This window comes from Anabrus simplex, chromosome 1, assembly GCF_040414725.1.
Source record: "Anabrus simplex isolate iqAnaSimp1 chromosome 1, ASM4041472v1, whole genome shotgun sequence".
NCBI lineage: Eukaryota > Metazoa > Arthropoda > Insecta > Orthoptera > Tettigoniidae > Anabrus > Anabrus simplex.
The window spans coordinates 513,058,567-513,073,627 of NC_090265.1; the positions used below are offsets into that span (position 1 = coordinate 513,058,567).

The window sequence follows — 15,061 nt, forward strand, 5'->3', positions numbered from 1 at the left end:
GTATGTACTTTGCACATACTATCTAGGTTATGTTAGCTGGGCGGTCTGTAAAAACGTAAGGGCGGTGCGCCCATTAAAAGGGTCGTAAGGAGAACACTGGAGTGTATAACTCCTAAATCCATAGGCAGCAGCATGCTTGTGCAGTTATCAGGCAGAAATTATAATGTTCCTCAACATCCATGCAATGTGCAGGACAGTGATTGATGGTGATCTTCCTATTTTGTGCACCCATTTTTGCATCCTGAGCAGCCAACTGCTGTTGAAAAAAGATCTGAGGTCATCAAGTTTTCTGGTAGGTAATGATCGCACATGCCTGAAGAAACAAAACCTTTGAGTTCTCTATCACAAATGGGTGAAGGTTCTTGGAGCCGTTGGCATTGGCCCCCAACATTACTGTAAGCCCCTTTTTGCTTTGTTTCCAACCATGGCTTTTATCCCCTTTGAAACACACTTAAAAACAGTCCAGTTTCATCTAGGTAAAAAATGTTCCTGGGTTTGTATTTGTTGATCATCTCTTGCATTCATCCATTCCTGCACTCTTCTGCAGTTTCTTCACTAACTGCATTTGATTTTATAGGTTACATTATGCCTTTACCCTTAAGAGCGCACCACCAAGTGGACTTCCCCCCCCCCCCAATTCCTTTTATTTGGAATATGACACATTTCTGGTTTTTTTTTTTCTTTTTTTTTAGTTCGGTCTGCATTCCAAAGCACATGATGATATGCTTTCCCTGTTTATCGCTATTGTATTCAGCGTGGATACAGAGAGCTGCAACTCGCGTGCCAGTACAATACATATTCTGTGAAACGAATCCACTTTTTACAAGAATTAAACCTTGTCTTCGATAGCGAAAGTTTTCCTTTCTCTGTTTTCTTTTCCGTTATTGCCCTGAAAAACTATAAGAAAAACAATAAGCAATAACAAGGATAACCAAATGGCACGACAAGATGATCACGGCAATTGATTTTGGCCGCTCGACTCAGACAGCAAGAAACATTAAAAAAGTCTTATAATATACGCCAATAATCCGTACCATTGAATAATCCACGCACCCTAATTGTATTAGAGAATTTAAAAAAAAAGAAAATTGGCTCTAATTTTGTGTTTTTAATTTGCAGGAAATTAATCCTGCATAATTATCTACTCAAAAACTGATTCAACTTAAATTTGTAGGGTAAGCAATCCACTTATCAGAATTGTCATGCAATTTGCTTACCTTCCTTAGATATTTGTAATTGGCTAGTTTTGCCCATATGTTGTCGTAATGAGTGCCTGTTTGGGAAAATTTCCAATGTTCTCTGCATCTTCAACACCTTGATGCTTTACTTCAGCCTTGAACGAGTGATTATGAGAACTTGTAGCCATACTTCATACATGGTTCACACTTCGCTTCCCACCTGTGGATGTGGGACGCAGGCAAGGAATACACCCACAGTATCCCCTGCCTGTCGTAAGAGGCGACTAAAAGGGTCGACCAAGGGATGCTGAATTTTGAAATATGAGATTACCTGTGATTAGTACCATTATGTGAGGAACACCATAAGTCAGCTTTTCTTGCGATTAATACCACTATGTGAGGAATACCGTGGATCTGTGGGTGGATCACTGTAGGTTTACAGCACCCGTGTATAGTATCCACCACTATGACGGAAGCTCCCTTCTCTCCAGGTTCAGTTGGAACACTCCAAGGAGAAAAAATGAGCCTACACTTGCTGGGGTGTTTCAGCATCTGGTTGTGGACATCATGGGCCTGTGTTTCGAGGAACACCATGGGTCTGGGCATTGCCTGTGATTAGTACCATTATATGAGCAACGCTCTCGGTCTGCATTGCCTGTGAATAGTACCCACTATCTGAGGAACACCACAGGATACCACGGGTCCCTGTGATTGTTACCACTATATGAGCTGGCGCCATTATGTGAGAAACACCATAGGTCTCTGTTACCTATATGTAGTACATTACCTGTGAGTAATATCACAATGTGAGGAACACCACGAGTCTACGTTACTTGTGGTTTGTACAGCTACATGAGAAATACCGTGGTTCTGGTATGGTTCTAGCGATAAGTACCATAATGAGGGGCCATTGACTTGGATTTTGGACCCCTTTAGACAACAAGCATCATCGATTCAGGCTTGTGCTCTGGAAGCAGCCCCTTTGTCAGTATATACCATTGTTTTAAGTTAGTTTCTGGGAAGTTGGGGCTTTGCGGGTCGGATTCGCTGATTGTTTTAAGCTCATAATAATTGTTCGTCATCTTTTTGAATTTTAGTCATTGGATTGATTTTGGAATTAGTTTTAACCTTTAATATTGCGGGTTGGATCCGCTGATTTTTTATTTTACATTCATATTCATCTGTTCATTCTTCATCAAGTTTTGAATTCTGGTCAGTGGATGAATTTTGGAACGTTAAATTGTTATTACATTTCGTCTCATTTCGTACCATTAGGGGTCAATGACCTAGATGTTAGGCCCCTTTAAACAGCAGTCATCATCATCATCATCATCACACTTCACTGGTCATCATCATCACGCTTCACTTCTTGCTTGGAGAGACGCCACAAAGAAGAAGGCTGGACAATGCTATAATATAACAGCATCCATTGTTTGAGGCAAAGCAGTACCGGTACAAACTGTACTTCAAATAATGGGAACACCCATGTTTTTCTTCGCTAAATTCCAGAAAATAATTGGGTGGATAATTTGCGTATATATGGCAGATGTGAGAAATCACCAACATAACTTTCAACAACTGCAATAACAAAAGCAAACATAAAACAATAACCATGAAATAATGAATTCAGGCAAAACGAATGCTGAATCACTTGATAACTTTACCAATGTAGCTTCTCAAAGAATGAACGTGCGCGGGTTAAGTGTTACCGCACGCCTAGGCACAAGAGAAAACTGAAGTTCCATGCTAAGAATTACAGGGTTGTTTGATTTGGTCATCATGCCATGGTTTCTTGAAGCATTTTAGGTTAGTTTTGATGTCATTTTACTTCAATTATTTCCCCTCTTAAACAGCCTGACATAGCGTAAATGATAAGAAGCATAAAATGTTGTAAACGGCAGGAAAACATTGAACATGGGAAAGTAAAAGCAGGGTAATATAATAATGAACTACTACTGGTTTGTCAGTTGGTGGCTTGCCATGGATTTTACTTGGAGCTTCTAAAATGCTGTCAAATTTGTGTGTTGTACTCAGCATTACTGTAACCCTCTTCTCCTTCCGTTCTATAGGCTTTGACCTCTCCCTTCTTCATCTTCTTAGTTTTTTTTCCTGCAGTTCGGCTTTTTTTAATACCTATCAATATAAACATAGAAACCTCTGGGTGGCTGAGAAAAAGGCGTAAAACTACCTGAGAGGTTTTCAGTAGGTTGCTACCAGGAACAACAATAGACTTACCAAAATATGTTAAAAATGAATACAAATAACCTGTCTCACTGTCAGACAGGGCAAAGATCTTGAGGCCAATTTTCACAGGTTTATTAGGGTTGTAAATTTTGAAGGAGACAACCCCCTTGTACTTGACAGCGCTCTTAATCTACTTCAGCATTTTCAGAAGGTGTATAGAGCACTGAACATCTTTTTGAAATATATTCTAGCACTGGTCTTACTTTATGATCTCTGTGTTCTGTGTCACCTTGGCCATGATTATGATTTAGATGCAAGCTCAGGAATATCAGCATGAATTTATTACAAGAGAAAACATTTACAAAAAGTGACATGCACTTGTGCTACTCCTTTGTAAAATAATACTCTATATCACATCTAGGATGTAGACCTGTATTGATAATCTTGCCCAGTAGGGCCTCGACTTCACTGTTTTCAATATTCACCCACTTCCTGTACCGAGAAAGTGGTGATGTTTTTGTTGCCGTTTCCTATAACATATAGGTTGGTTTCATTTCGTATGTGTGTTATCATTTGATCAAGAAAAAAGGTTAAAGCACTCTATAGGTAGTGTGTTGGCATCAAAATTACTTTGAAGATTTATGGAATGATGTGTGGATACATTGAAAGGCAATGTGTTAACAGGTCCAGGATCATAGTGAGAAACATTGCAGAAAGCAGGTGGAGCATTGAATACTGCACTTGTATCTGCATCACTACTGCTCTGTTTCCATCAGTTTAACCGTCACTTGATACTGAACCTTCAATCTCCTCAATACTGTGTTCAAAATCACTGGAATCACTATCCGATTCATCCAAAAATCTTGAAATTATATCCACATTTTTGTCGTACGAGCTCGCCTTTCACTGTTTATTTACGTCAGCTGATATGGTTGAACTCAAGTACCTATCAAACTAATTCTGAAAAATATAAATGAAATGATTTTTGTAGTTATATCCGGTACTAGGTGCATTTATAAATGTTATACCTTTCTGCCACCTGCCCTAATGATCTGTAAACTTATGCTAGCCTGCGGAATACTCCGTAAACAACCCGCTAGAGTGGGAATTATGTTGCGGAATATATCAGAAACTACAGGTAGGGAAAAAGTGTTGGCACAGTATATTCCAGAAAAGACACAGGAAGGGTTAACTTTGTGGCTTACGTCTCTGTAGTTTCTCTCTGTTTTCTCCATTGAGATGGATTAAGAGATTTCTTCCTGGCATATTTGAATGTCATACGCTCCACTTCCTCTTCAGATGTTAACATTATTATTCCAATAATTGAACACAGTAACACAAATCATGCCTTGCAACAAGCTTGTAACTCCTTGACAGTACACCTGGTCATGTGACCAGACAGAGCGTACTTCTTGGTCGTGCAGATATAAAACTGTTTGGAAAGAGAAGTAGCATGGCAAAAAGTCATGTTGGAAATAAACACAACTTTCAGATGCTTGCCAAACTGCAATAAACATTTTAGGAAATAAAATCTCTTGAGTATAAAATGGCCTCCACATTCAGTTTCTATGCTAAGCTAGATTTTTTAAAAACTAGCTGCAGTACCCAACATTGATGGGACAATCACTTAGAATGTTGATGATTAAATTTTTTTCCACCTCTCATATTGCTGCCCAGGTTCTGAGGCATATAAATGGACATGCCTCTCCCTGTCAGCAGCTTGTCGAGACAAACACGCTTCCTTGCTCTCTGGGGTCCATTTTGGCTTCATTGTTTTTTAATATTATTCCTGATCTAGATTTGATCTGTTCCTCCCAGTATGAAATAAAGCCAAGTATTGGGTTTTCCTCTAAATACAAAAGAAATGCCCCATATAAGTAAAAATAAGAATGTTGATAATAAACTTAAGTCTTAAATGGAAAACTAAGAGGTCATCTGTACCAAAAATTAAGCTATAGAAGAAACTGTGTAATAGAAAGTAGTAAGAAAACGACATTCTTGAAGTTTGTTCTAAATTAACTGAAAATTGTGTGTACTTATCAAACTTTGTGTCAAAAATAGCACAATACAATTTCCACACTTAAGAAAAATGCATGAATGTCCACAAAGTGGACGCTGATTCAGTCGGATTTTCAATTACAGCCTTTCCTGTGTAAGGAACCTAAGTTCATACCATGTATAAAAGAATTTCACTTCATTCATAAACATGCTCACCTTCTTTAGAATCCCCAATGTTTGCACAATCCGCACAGCATGTCACTCGATATTCTGTTCAGAGAAACAAAAACTCTCTACATCAGAGTTCCTGATATACCTCTGTGAGCAACTGGCAATTGTAGAAAAAGTCCCAGTTCCATCTGGTGGACAATTGCCAAGACTCTCAGCTGGGAAGCATTTTCTGGAGAAAATTTCACTAGTACCGGCCAAGAAACGTCTTCAGAAAACCTGTAAAGTGTGTTCATCCAAGAATGACTCTGTTTCAGGAAAAGCAACAAGAAAGAACACAAGTTACCAGTGTAGTGAATGTAAAACTGCTTTGTGTATGAATCCTTGTTTCAAGCTTTTCCACTCAAAGTTATATCAGTCCTATTATTATATGTGTTTCAATTATTTTGTGTGTCAGACTGCATTTATTTGCAAAAATATCACGATTGATGTTTCAGGAAAAGCAACAAGAAAGAACACAAGTTACCAGTGTAGTGAATGTAAAACTGCTTTGTGTATGAATCCTTGTTTCAAGCTTTTCCATCAAAAAAGTTATATTAGTCCTATTATTATATGTTTTTCAATTATTTTGTTTGTCAGAAAGCATTTATTTGCAAAAATATCACGATTGAACAATATTTCCAAGTTAGTGATGCTCGGCGTTGATGTGGACAAAACAGGAAATATCTAAATTCATAAATATTTCTGTTATATTCAGAATGGTAAAACTTTGTAAGACATACATGTTCAGAAATTGTATTTTCTATAACTTATGGTAATAATAATGTTATTGGCTTTACGTCCCACTAACTACTATTTTTACTGTTCTCAGAAACGCAGAGTTGCCGGAATTTAGTCCCACAGGAGTTATTTTAAGTGCCAGTAAATCTGCCAAATTTGAGCACCTTCAAATACAACCGGACTGAGCCAGGATCGAACCTGCCTAGTTGCGGTCAGAAGGCTAGCGCCTCAATTGCCTGAGCCACTCAGCCCGGCTATAACTTTTGTTAAATAGTGTTTATCAATAGGAGGTCCGACTCGTTAGCTCAATGGCCAGCGGTTCAGAGGGTCCCGGGTTCGATTCCCAGCCCGGTTGGGGATTTTAACCTTAATTGGTTAATTCCAGTGGCTTGGGGGCTGGGTGTGTGTGGCGTATTCAACATTAGAAATCATCCTAGGTAGGGTCCTCATCTTCACAGACATGCAGGTCGCCTAATGGGCCGTCTCCTAGAAAAAGACCTGCACCAGGCCTCTCCGGAGGCCATACGCCATTATTATCAATAGGAGCACTGATAACATAAGATATATAAGAATTAAATTTTATGCCTTCCCATAAACTACTATTTCACTCAGTGTGAATAAAATTATTTGAGCTTGCTGTTTAAAGGGGCATAACATCTAGGTCATCAGCCCGATACAATTATTTATAGCCTAGAATGTACACTCTTATTCCCAGACTTTACATGCAAATTTTTTAAAAATTCTGTTCAGCCATTTTCTTGTGGCTCAGCATGAATATGGACCAAGTAACACCATCATTATTTTACAGGTCCAATTTCCTGGGTACTGTTGGACTAAGTTGCCAAAAGTCTAAATTCATGAATATATCATAGCTGGTATGTTAAGAGTATAAGACCGGGCGAATTGGCTGTGTGGTTAGGGACGTGCAGCTGTGAGTTTGCATCCGGGATATCGTGGGTTTGAATCCCACTGTCGGCAGCCCCGAAGATGGTTTTCCGTGGTTTCCCATTTTCACACCAGGCAAATGCTGGGGCTGCTTAATTAAGGCCACGGACGCTTCCTTCCCATTCCTAGGCCTTTCCTATCCCACCGTCGCCATAAGACCTACCTGTGTCGGTGCGACGTGAAGTCACTAGCAAAAAAAAAAAATGTATAAGACATAAATGATCAGAAATTATATTATCTATAACTTTTGTTATATAGTCTTCATCGATTGGATCACTAATAATATAGATATTTGATTACATTTTAGCCCTAAACTACAATTTAACCCTGCGTAAATAACATTGTAGCCTAGATTGTAGTGCCTTTTTCCCCGAGTACATAATGATTTTCATTAAATTCTGTTCAGGCATTTTCTCATGATTCATAGATGACAGAAAATTAAAAATTGCATTTTCTTCTTACCTTGTACATGGCCGATACAGAAATGCCATTCTATTTTAATTCTGAGCAATGTACAGACAAAACTCTTTAGGTTGGAGATAAGTCACTTTGGAACCAAGTCCTTCAATTGCTAATCAATCCAGTCGCTTATGCACAACATTGCTTAACATACGTGTTGCCACTAAAAATTTCGTCCTGTACCGGAAGATTATGGGCTGTGATCCATTCGAAGCCTTAACATTTTCACAACCACACATATCATGGAGGGGGGGGGGGGGGGGGATAGGAAACTCATTGATGATAAAAGAATTTTACATTATCATGTAAGGACATTTATGCAAATTTTTTATTTTAGTATTTAGGGTAGGAAAATTATGCTGTTTAATGTTGCAACCATTAATTCTTTTTCCTCATTTTGCTTTTTAAAGTATCCTTCAGGTCAGTTGCAATGCATTCGTTTTTGAGAGACAGGGTTATGTACAATAGTTATTTCTGGGTATGACTGTCTCAAGAACCTGGCACTTAAGTTGTGAGAAAATCTAATACTAATCCTGGAAAGAAAAATGGATGACAAAATAATGTTTTTCACTCATATGGTATATATCTTCTACACATTCTTTTAAAAGAAAAAGGTTTCTCCTAATTGTGTCTTTCCTACAGTAATCGGGGAAGTCACTTGAAAATAAAATTCTAAAGATACAATTGAAAACATGTAGGGGAATGCAAGTACACACAGTAATTCCTTGAAAAAAAAAAAAATCCCTTACATGTCCAAACTTAAATATCATTACTGCATAAGTTTTAAAACATTGTATCTTTTGCAGGCTGCGAAGAAAGTAGCTACTGGCAAGCTGTGTATGGCGTCTGTGGGGAAGTTATCGTGTGTTCCCTACCTGGATGAATTAAAGTAGACTGTAGTGATTGTATAGTGTACAGCTATGTGTAAGTGTTTGTCCATATTTTTGGAATTACAGAGTGAAAGTGGAAATGTAAATATAGCAATTTTGTTTTAAATGTTATACAAGATTATTACTTCTCTATGGATGTTACTTTATTTCAGCTCTGATACTCCTACCTTTTCTTCAATCTCTACATGTGTTTTTTTTTTTTTTTTTTTTTTAATATACCTTTTAGTACTTCTTTGTGGAACATTCATTTTTAACCTATAAAGTAAATCTTAAAAAATGTTGTTTATTTGAAAGTGTAAACTGTCATTTTCAGTATTCTTAGCTTCATTGCTAATTTTTTCTGCCTGTTCAAATAATCAGCAGAATTGACATGTTCTTATTTTACACACAGTTTTCATCATGTGAATTATTGAAGTCGTAGTTGATATTGTAATAATATCTAATGCCCACATAAATTCAAACCTAATAATGGTAAATTTGGATAACTTAATTACTTTTTTTGCTGAACATTACTTCCTCTCATAGGTATTTAGGTGTAGCTGAGGAATTTTTACTTACACGAAATGATTTGTACCTTCTGTGGCACATAACATTATTTTCCCTACATAACATGTTAATTTGTGTCATCATCTGAGAGTGGTTATTAACTGAAATCATGATACTTATAAATTTGTAGTTATAATCACCATCTGATTAAATAAATAAACTGAAATCATTCGTGTAGAATGCCAATTCAACTGCTATCCATGAATACACGCAGTGGTAGAATTTTTATGTTTGCTACCGACATAAACAGATGTGTCCGACTCGTTGGCTGAATGGTCAGCATACTAGCCTTCGGTTCAGAAGGTCCCGGCTTTGATTCCCGACCGGGTCGGGGATTTTAATCGCTTCTGATTAATTCTTCTGGCTCGGGGACTGGGTGTATGTGTCCGTCCCAAAAATCACGCAGTTGTAAATCTGTCCCTGCATGATAGACAACATACCACATTACCAACCACCACAGAAACACGCAATAGTGCTTACATCCCTCCATATAAGATTGCGTCAGGAAGGGCATCCGGCCGTAAAACAGGGCCACATCCACATGTGCGACTCAATTCGCATCCGCGACCCGACAGGTGTGGGAAAAGCTGTAGGAAAAGAAGAAGAAGAATACTGACATAAACAGATGTGTGCATTAGAAAATGCAGGCAGGTTGTAAAAAAATAGAGCATAATGAGGGATAAAAATATTACATTTCCTGATCTGGAAGTAGTTTGACCATTATCTGGTTCCTTGAACATCATGACTTTCAGTTCAGAAAGTCCTGGATTTGATTGCCAGCCAAGTAGGCAATTTTTTCGTGTAATTAAGGTCGCGCAGCTGTGAGCTTATATTCAAGAGATTAGTGGGTTTGAATCCCACTGTTGGAAGCCCTGAATATGGTTTTCTGTCGTTTCCATTTTTCTCGCTGGGCAAATGCTGGGCTGTACCTTAGAGCCACAGCCACTTCTTTCCCACTCCTAGCCCTTTCGTATCCCATCGTCGCTATAAGATGTATCTGTGTCAGTGTGACTTAATGCAAATTGTAAAAAAATAAAAAATAAAAATTTAAAAAAATCTTGTTTCAACACACACTTCGTAATCATGCTTCACTACTAACCACCAAAAAATACGCAGTTGTAAATCTGTCCCTGCATGATAGGGTTAGCATCAGGAAGGGCATCTGGCCATAAAACAGGACCAATCCCACATGTGCAACACAATGTACACTTACAACCCCACTGGGATGTGCGGAAAATGGCGGAAAGAGAAAGGAAGAAGAGTTTAATCATTATGGGGAAGTTTGCACTCGTTTTTAAGGCTTTGGTGTTTTGCATGAAATGATCTATTTTAAAGGTTGTGCCGGACATCAGTTGTTTGGAATCGGGATCCATAGATACATAGAATGAGGGATGTGTATGTATCTGCGTTATGAATAATCAAAATAATAAGATGCATGTTAATATGAGCTAGGTTTGAATATATTAAACGCCCATTTATGAGATAGGAATGCAGCTCTGCTCTGTGTGGGCTCCATTGTTAATTCATCTCCCATAAATAAAGCAAAGATACCCTTTAGAGAGATAATACTTCTTGTCTTGCAAAAGGAACGATCTTCCGTGTTTATATCACACAGTTCTGCCCTCTCTAGTACATTGTCAGAAACACACAAGCTATTCGAATTGAGGCCATAGGAAGCCATTTACACATTGAAAAAACGTCACATTTATGAACATGCCATTAGGCTTGGCTCAAAGTACAAATAAAGTGCTCTGTGTTGTTAAAATTGATAGATCATGGAATTCAGTAGGTCCTGGTGATACATAACAGTTGTGGACCGAATGCTATGGCAATAAGAATGAACACAAAGTAAACTGACACATATATAAAAATATACAGGTATGTACAGTGTTTGAGTAACAAAATGTGTAGTTGATACTCTCTGGAAGAAGAGTCGACTAAACACTGTATCACCTTAAGCGGAGAATTTGGCAGTTGGTGTATTAAGTAACCAAGCCGTGTTGATGGGCTGCATGGTTGATTGTTGTGCAGAATGTGAAGTTTTTTGAATTCTTGTTGAGAAGAAAGTAGACCACTGCGCGTGGTGATATTAATTGGTGGAATTCTCAGTTCATAGCGGAAAACAAATTGGACCTCGCGCTGTGGTGTGTGTAGCTTAGCTGATAGTGTGCGACGATGTATCACCAGGACCTACTAAATTCCATGAGTCTATAAATTTTAACAACACAGAGCACCTTATTTGTACTTTTGTTCCAGAATTCTTAACATGTATAATGTACTTGTATTAATTATTACTCACCTACATCACATGTAATATTTCATTTTCATTTGCAACATTTCAACCACACTTCATATTGTAAAATTATATTTTCATAAGACTCTTACTACTAGAAAACATGTTTTAGGATTTCGCCAAATATTTTGTGTATGTTTTAATATGGCTGATGATTACCCCGAGTAGGGTTGAAACTAGTCCCATGTAATGTAAATATTGTAAATACAACTTAGTATTGAATAGGTGGAAAACTCTACTGTGCATTATTTATATAATATTGTGGCTGTTAGATCATTTGGACTGCAAGAAGAAGAAATTATATAATCTGCAATGTATTAACAATATTTATAGAAATTCATATTGTTTGCTGGTAAGGAAATAAAGAACTATAAAACAGACAATATATTCTTCCCAATACAAAAGGTGCCAACCATGACAGATTTCACTTTACGGTTACAGCATTACGGTAAAGCAACATTAGCACAAAAAGAATAATTTTCTACAGAGAAAGAGGGGGGGGAAAAAGGAAAAATGTTCGATTCTGTCGAACATTGCTGCTCAACCCTCCTCGTTTCAGTGCTTGTGGTTTGGCAACAATACTTTGATCATCACTTCGTTTTGCTACCCATGAGTGTTGCAAAATTCATTGTGAATGAAGGCGCTTTACTCTGCTTTTCTTCATTATAAAACCTTAGGTAATGTACTTGCAGTATTCAGTGTACCTGACAGTAACTCTCCCACAAAAAATGTCTTCAGTGTTGATTGGAAAAGTCAGAGGGAAATGATCACATCTACACTGGAACTTCTTACGGTTCAGAAGGCAAAAACATCATCACAAGGGGGAAGGACGCTTCAAGAAAATTCTAGTTGAAAAGCAGCTGCTGGGTGCGAAACAAGCTTCAAAGAATGTTTCATTACAGAACTAACTGGTATTGTGCAAATTTTATTGTGTAATATGATATACTTTAGAATTTATTGCTGTCGGTAAGGGCTAAAGGGGGCCATTATCGAGATGGGACGAGCATGCTTTTGATTTGACTTGGAACATTATCCGAGGGGTAGGGATTACTGAAAACCATTTCATTGGTTGGCACTTCTGCCTAGATTTGACATTCCTTTTCTGCCACCAACTCTCCTCTTTCAGGTGGAATAATATTTACTGCGGAAACTTCTCAGGCTGACCCAAGATCAAGGTCACCTTGCATCCATCAGGAGACATCTTTCCCTTCATTACTGAGAACAGTTCCTTGCACTGGTAGGTACTTCTGATCTTGGAAATAATTTCACTCACAAATCTGAGTGTTTCTTTGAATCACACAGGCAACAGTTGCAAAAATCAGGGACACCAACCTGGTTAAGTTTGTTCTTCAATTTTGAGTCGTATTGAATCTCAATCACCTCAAATAAATATGACTAGAGCCCTGCGCGGATATACAAAATATCTTCATCCGCATCCATAGAAAAGTTTATCTGCGGATACTGTAAATATTTAACTACAGTATATTACACCCAAGGTATTGAAATGGGTAGATCTGTTGACATAAAACAATAGGACGGACACCTGACACCAGAACCGCTAGTCACAGGTTGTGAGGAATTTTCTCTTATGACAACTACCGACGTATTGGCATTTATTCCTTCCTTCCATTAATTGCGGGCAGGAGCCAGTTAGGTTTAAGTCAGATTTACGGCTTTACGATCTCGACGCTCTTTATATATCAGTATTCTTCCATACCAGGCCAACGGCCGTAGCCGTGTTGAAACACCAGATCCCGTGAGATCTCCGAAGTTAAGCAACATTGGGCGTGGTCAGGAGTTGGATGGGTTGCCACGCGCTGGAGGAGCGGAAAGGAACTGGCCACCCTACTGCACGTAAACTCCGGCCCAGGAACACCTCTGCGGAGGTTCGGACCTGCCTTCGGGCAGAACAACCCTTACCTTACCTTCCATACCAGTGTCAAGGGTCGCATAACCACAAGCAATAACAACACTATACCTGAGTGAAAATCATTGAACATCATGATTTAGAAATTACCAACAAAATTATTTGCACTGCCGTACAGTTTGTATCCGCCAACACACTAACTTCGCGGATATCCGCATCCGTGCAGGGTTCTACATATGACCTGCTGAAAACACACAAAACTTGTCTTCCTAAATATTCAAACCTTTGAACAAATTCATCCTTCATTATTTTATTTTTTATTTCTTTTCAACATATTTCTTGTAGGAAACGGATTCACTTGTTCTGATTTTGTACGCTTCAAAAGTTGGAAAGACTTTCGAGTTAGCAAAACGCCTGAAAAGCCTTACATCTGATATGTTTTTTACATTTTTGACATGCTCTATTGGTGAAAAATATCTAATTCCCTCCATGGGAATTTAGAATTTTCCATTAGTAACACTTCTCGATTTAGAGGTTGCCTAAAAGACAGAGTATACCTCTCTCTCTCTCTCTCTCTCTCTCTCTCTTTCAAGTTTAAAAACTTCATGTTTATTTCGTATTGAACCGAGAATCTAATGGAAACAAGAGAGGTCCACCTATTCAATACCATATAATGTTATAAGAAAAATTATAACATTTTATTATACTCGGTACCGGTTTCGATGCTGGTGTGCATCATCATCAGCCAAATATAAGAAAAATATACATAGACAAAGTTACAATAAACAATGCATAAAGTACATACAGATTTTACAGAACTGGCAAGACCTAATTAAAAACGGGATCCATAAACATTAACCTATGACTTAAACTTAAAAAATAGCACCAACTGTCTTAAAACTATGAATATACGTCCTCTTGATAAAAGCCCTCTGAATCTAAAAACATTAAACCATGTGCGAACAAAAACCAATGTTTCACTATCATAAAAGTCCAAGAGCATAATTTTTAATTTTGTAAGAACATATGTGTAAAAGGTTTACTTGCTAAACATTCACTGAGTATTAGAGTAACCAGTGCAAGAATTAAGAGACAATTTTTCTATTGGTTAAAAATGGCTGTTATTAAAATAACACAACCATTCAAAAGACGTAAATTCCTATTTTACGTGATAAAACATATGTCTTCTCTAACATAGCCGCTTTCTTTAAGTATTAGATAACAAGATCTTTTTGATGAAAAATATTGGCGGACGCCGTGTTTCCAGGGTACTGTTCTCGGTTCAGACTAGGACCTGAAGCAAGTAAAAAAGAAAATAATATCAAGAAAGGCTTTTTTTTAATCTTGTAAAAATTTACATGAATAAGAGACTCACCTCTGGGAGCGTAATTATTATGTGTTATTAGACGTTAGGGAAGACACTGAGAGCCGCAAGACACCGTGACCAATGCACCCGCGTTGGAGGGGAAGGGAGGGGGAAGCAAAACGGGGAAGGCACTGAGAAGGAGTAGGAGGGGCCCGGAGCCAATGGCAATGAAGGAAGGAGGGAAGAGGGACGGGAATTACGCAGGGCAATGCGGTGAGAGGGCGTGGCGTGAGAATTTTTTTTGTATGTTATGAAAAACTAATTTGCTATTGGACGCTTTTCTAAGTCTGAAAAACGCTATCAAAAAGTCAAACAATACTCTTGGTTTCTCAGAAATGTCCAGTGCCATCGGTTGTTGATCTTCAGGAGTTCTTGTAGAGGTGCCAC

At 38.1% G+C, this 15,061-nt stretch overlaps 1 protein-coding gene across 1 annotated transcript in view; it reads left to right on the forward strand.

The window, feature by feature from the left end:
* Positions 1-8,732, forward strand: part of UQCR-C2 (Ubiquinol-cytochrome c reductase core protein 2) — a 93,519-nt gene extending 84,787 nt beyond the window's left edge. The window contains exon 8 of the mRNA XM_067135406.2: positions 8,519-8,732. Coding sequence (XP_066991507.2) covers positions 8,519-8,605 — 87 coding nt within the window. The 3' untranslated portion in view covers positions 8,606-8,732. The remainder of the gene's footprint in view (positions 1-8,518) is intronic.
* Positions 8,733-15,061: the final 6,329 nt, after the last annotated feature.